A 2,500-nucleotide genomic window follows, 5' to 3' on the forward strand; every position below is an offset into this window, starting at 1 on the left:
AGTTCCTGGTGAGCGGTCAACTTAAAAAGAAAAAAGACAGCTGACCTCCATGGGCTCTAAGCTTGTTGAGAAGAGCCCAGTTTTTTACTCCGTGGACATTGTATCTCTTTGGATCCGAAACCTTCCTTAATTTTCTTGGCAAAAGAATCCTCAACTGACCTATAAGCTTTTAGTTTCTGTTTTGTCCTCCGTTTGCAGGTTATCAAGTTCAGCTTCACATTTGGTTACCTGTTGTGACAAATTGCGGGATGCTTGTCAATAATTCCACACCACGTGACGGAGGTACAATCTTCCCCTTGGCAATTTCTCGTCGTATGTCGCACTTTTAAATGGCATTTTCCACAGATGCTAAGAGAACAAGAATTAAGAATAGAAACCCTCGATAACTCTCTTTCAAAGTTGTCCCTCACAACTTTCGCATGCTCTAATGCTTTTGTCGCACCCTCCACACTTTCAAGTTTTTTTCTCTAGATTCTGATCAACAGGATTGGAGCTCTTGCATAGCTGCTCAGTTTTTCGAAGAGGAGCACTGTTAGCAAAGAATCTTCTGCCATGTGCTGCGGGAGGTGACGGTTGGACTGAAATCGCACTTGATGAATTCGTTCGAGAATTCAAATGTCCGCTCTGGATTGGAGAGCCAAGAACACCTGCCTTCAACTTAATTCGTTTAACTTCCCTTTCGGGAACAGTCCTAGCTGACTGCCAAAACTCAATGAATCCACGATCGTCACCGTGGTTTAGATTTATCCAATTGTTTTCATGGTCTAGATAGCGTAGGCGCATGGAATGTTCGTTCAGGTAAATCAGACTTGAACATCTCCTGATAATGATTCATAAGAATCACCAATTTAAAAAGTGGTATTGTCGGGTAGTTTATCGGTCTCAAATATAATTAGCTACAAGCTCATAGATTGTCAAGCTGTCATTTCTGTATCATTTTCTTATTTTACTCCGTTCAAGGCACACTTTAAAGGTCCGAAAGCGCCAAGATTATTTTTTTGCAAATACTTTATACAAGCAAGGGGATAATTAAACGACGGTGATCTAGGCAGAAACATAGCAACAGTAGGGGTAGTCTAACCAGCAGTTAGCAGGTATATAGGGAGACACTTATCTATAATTACCAGTCATTTTGCAGGTGCTTAAGATACCTCTCACATAATGAAATGCTATTGCGGTATTAGAAAAAAATATCAATCCCCAAGGTATCGGGTAATGCTTTTTTTTTTTCTTAAACATAGCACCTTTTAAGAAGGTGATTTCGATCATTTTTTCGAATTGGTTACACCTCAAACGGAACCGGCCCGATTCTAACTGACTCTCAGTGTAAAGATCCTACAGTAAAGGAAACAAGAATTAGGAAACAGAAGACATCTCATACCGTTTGTCAAGTGGCAGTACCTCGGCAAATTCTAGACAAATTAAATATTAACGATTTTAACAGGATGAATAACACAGAAGTCATCTGCCCTCTGCACACGTACTTGTCTTTTCTCTGCTAGTAACACTGTCTAAAGATGCGTCTTTGCTTGTTGTTGCTTTACGGCAGTGTTGTCTGCACCATTACTCGCATCGTTGATCCAGACTTTGAAGGCGTTAACTTCGCTAGAGCTCTAATTGGAAAAAAACTCAATGGCAGTGTATTTCGGGTAATATCGACAGAGGATTCTGAGGTCTTTTGTCAAATAGAGTGTGTTAAAGATGCGCGTTGTTTGTCTTACAATTTTGGCACAACAAACGAAACAGCCATCTTTACCTGTGAGTTGAGCAACTCTGATCGATTTACAAGTCATGTTAATTTTACGGAAGATAGGAAATGGCTGTACAGAGGTTTACAGGTAAATCAATCCTGAAAATTTATGTTTGCTTTTAAATTCATACGAAAAAGAAGCTAATGCTCGCAAGGTGATGTTTTCATGTAGGTGGCAAATTTTTTATCTCAACGAGTCCACTAGGCAAACGCATCGCGAAGTTCGTTTGTGGACTAGGCAATTTGAGGGACTGGCCATTCAGATCCGTGTGGGTCCCAAAAAGAGACTCATTGCTGTGTTTGTTTTCTTTTTCCAAAAAAAAAAAACAGAGTGACTGTGAAACGGAAAACTCTTCCTGTGGCGACAAAGGTATTTGCATCCCAGACTATGGTGGAGAAAACTGGAAATGCAAATGCAGCCCTGGATACACGGGTATACCATGTGGTAAGTTCCCTCTCAGAACTCAGGATCTAATAACCCAAAAGAATTGCTCGTGATGTGGCTTACGATGCGGTGCAATTAAAATTGCAAGTTGTTTTGAAAGTGATATCGAAATGTCAACTCCATCAAACTAATAATGATGCTTTTCAATTAAGCATTGACTGGTTTCTTGGCTTGAATGGATTGCTCTACGCATCTGACGTTCGTTCGGATTTACGTAGTGCTGAATAATGATAATTTCTGGTTTAATTAGCTGAGTACGTTATTCTCTTTCAATGTGTCCTGAATTTGTATCGTCACTTTCTTTC

The 2,500-nt window shown here is 40.0% G+C and overlaps 1 protein-coding gene across 1 annotated transcript in view; it reads left to right on the forward strand.

The window, feature by feature from the left end:
- The first annotated feature begins 1,471 nt into the window (after window positions 1–1,471).
- The window catches only part of LOC138028848 (microfibril-associated glycoprotein 4-like), a 5,269-nt gene continuing 4,240 nt past the window's right edge, over window positions 1,472–2,500 (forward strand). Inside the window, exons 1-2 of the mRNA XM_068876467.1 lie at window positions 1,472–1,838; window positions 2,081–2,195. Coding sequence (XP_068732568.1) covers window positions 1,518–1,838; window positions 2,081–2,195 — 436 coding nt within the window. The 5' untranslated portion in view covers window positions 1,472–1,517. The remainder of the gene's footprint in view (window positions 1,839–2,080; window positions 2,196–2,500) is intronic.

Source organism: Montipora capricornis, chromosome 13 (genome assembly GCF_036669925.1).
Source record: "Montipora capricornis isolate CH-2021 chromosome 13, ASM3666992v2, whole genome shotgun sequence".
NCBI lineage: Eukaryota > Metazoa > Cnidaria > Anthozoa > Scleractinia > Acroporidae > Montipora > Montipora capricornis.